Raw genomic sequence first — 2326 nt, forward strand, 5'->3', positions numbered from 1 at the left:
GTGTGGAGACAAGGAAGAGAAGTTGGACAAATGCCCCGGAACTCCCTTCCTGAATGAAGAAGGAGTAAAGGAGCCGATAGAAGGCATTGAAGAGGCGTGAATTCATAAATGCAATGCAGATGGAGCGCATGGAGAGTGTGGAAGTAGACAACAAACCACCTACTCGTCTGCACCACTCGAAACGGGGCACTCAGCACGCTGCCAAACTGCGTCGTCGCCCTGCAATGAACATCCACCGCTCCCAGGCGCCACACCTCCGACTTCCTACCTCCGCCTCCTCCTCCCCCCACGGTCAGGATGTACGAGGCATTCGAGAAGGCTAGCACTCCACCATCAAACGAGGCATTCGGTGGTGTGGAGACACGACGCGAGATACCAAAGGCTCCAGTGGCGTCGGGAGAGATGAGATCCAGAGCGAGGGGAGTCCTACTGGCCGTGGCGATGATGGAGGGGTGGGCGATGAAGAACGAGATGTTGGCGGTGGGGGGCCACACTTCACAGGTGAGCGAGAGGTCCGGATGGTTCCCATCCAAGTAGGTCACCGGGGCAGGAAGAGAGACGATGCTGGGGATTACTAAAGGCGGAGGAAGAGGCAGAGGGAAGAAGTGAGATAAGAGAATCGACTTGCGGTGCTACCAAGCATTTGCCTTCCACTCAGTGCACTTCCAACTCAGTTTATTTGCCCATCCAAATGGTCAAAAATTATCTTCTCTCCTGTCCAAAACTTGCTTCTTAGCGGTTATTCACTCACAATTTCCACCTTCCACACATAACACAATCCAGCCTTCCATTCATATGCTGATCCAATGGAACCATCCGTCCATTCGTCTTCCTGTCCGCTAGACATCCACCTAGTCCTCCAGCACACATTTCTATGCTTATCCATCTAAAGACTTAACCACAATTCCACCTGCGAGTAGCCCAACCAATTCTAGCAACCAAACATCCAACCATTCTTCCACTCGTCCATCATCCGACTCTCCTACCACTCATCCATTCACACACCCGCCTTGCCTTACCAATTGTCGGTGGAGAATTGACTACTTTAAACGTCCAAGCTGGTGGGCGCTTCCCTGGGTCGGCTGTGGCCAAAGGCACCGGTCAGAGGAGTGCTTCGCAGTTCTAGACCACCAACCAGTGTGACGTGCAGTGCTGTGCGTCTGTCTACTACGTCGCCACCTCCTCACACCCTCACACCTCGATAACCACGTCTTGCGCATTCGTTCCACCACTCTCTCACTCCTTAGTGTCTTAGGCTGCTGTCTGCGCTACATAGTGGTACAATCTGCAAAGGCAATTGCAGTTCGTTCATTCCAAAGGCGAGGTGCGAATCGCGTTGAGATGAGGCTTGTACAAGTCAAACTGGGATACTCGATAAGGCACCAATGCCTCCGCGGACGTAGCTTTAGTCAGTTCTATCCCCTCCAGTTGAATCCAATCCAACCCACTCCAGCACAGACATTCGTCGTCACAATGCCACGGCACTAGTCACAGTACACATACAGCCTGACGTGTTCAAGCAGAGAGGTGTGGTGGCAAAAACCCCCTCCAGCTCACCAGTCACCGGCACAGCAACCAACTCTCGTGAACACTCACGCCACACGTCCAGCGTCCGCCCCACACCTCGGACGAATCGTCCATGCGTGTGCACGAGCCACTCGTCTCACCAACTCCTCCCAATACCGCACCTGCCTTTTACACTGCGTTCAGACGCCGACGTAGTCCCACCACAGTGACACACAACCAAATCCATTAAGCAAGTCCATTTTGTGGCCGCCTTCACGCATTCGCACACACTTAGACCACCACGGACAGTTGAGTGACTTCTTTGTCTGCAAAAACAACCTCCTCCTCCTCCTCCTCCTCCTCCTCCTCCTGCTCGTAAATCTGCACTACTGTAGCAGCCTCACGGACACATGAAGGAACGTCGAGTGTTTACACTACCACCACAAGGGTCGGCAAAGCTGTTTACTAGCGGTAGACGCATACACAAACAAACACACGGACGGACGGACGGACGGAGGGATGGACGGGTTTTTTGTGGTGGAGTGCAAATGCATGCCAAACAGTCGGCAACTAATTCAGTCCACTTCAGCTCACCACTTTGCCTGCGCTGGGGCTGTTGAGGGTGCCATCACACTTTCCAGCGGCATGAAGCATGGCAGAGTGTCACGTCGTAACTGGCTCTCTCCCACCAGCTGGCTGACCTCACAGGTGGTTGACTTTCCAATGCACGGCTTCCAATGAAGGCGGAAACACCGCGCCCGCTGTCCACCAAATGCACGCGGTACGCAAGCACTCGTTGCAGAGTTAAAGTTCTCGCTTA

The 2326-nt window shown here is 53.7% G+C and overlaps 1 protein-coding gene across 1 annotated transcript in view; it reads right to left on the reverse strand. All coding sequences in view use genetic code 11, as the record gives it.

Annotated features, from left to right (window-relative positions):
• Positions 1 to 2326, reverse strand: part of EGR_10272 (Leucine-rich repeats and immunoglobulin-like domains protein) — a gene marked incomplete at both ends in the record, with an annotated part of 21950 nt that overhangs the window by 14448 nt on the left and 5176 nt on the right. Inside the window, one exon of the mRNA XM_024499521.1 lies at positions 164 to 574. Coding sequence (XP_024346075.1) covers positions 164 to 574 — 411 coding nt within the window. The remainder of the gene's footprint in view (positions 1 to 163; positions 575 to 2326) is intronic.

The sequence above is a fragment of the Echinococcus granulosus genome, assembly GCF_000524195.1.
Source record: "Echinococcus granulosus chromosome Unknown EG_S00204, whole genome shotgun sequence".
Taxonomy (NCBI): domain Eukaryota; kingdom Metazoa; phylum Platyhelminthes; class Cestoda; order Cyclophyllidea; family Taeniidae; genus Echinococcus; species Echinococcus granulosus.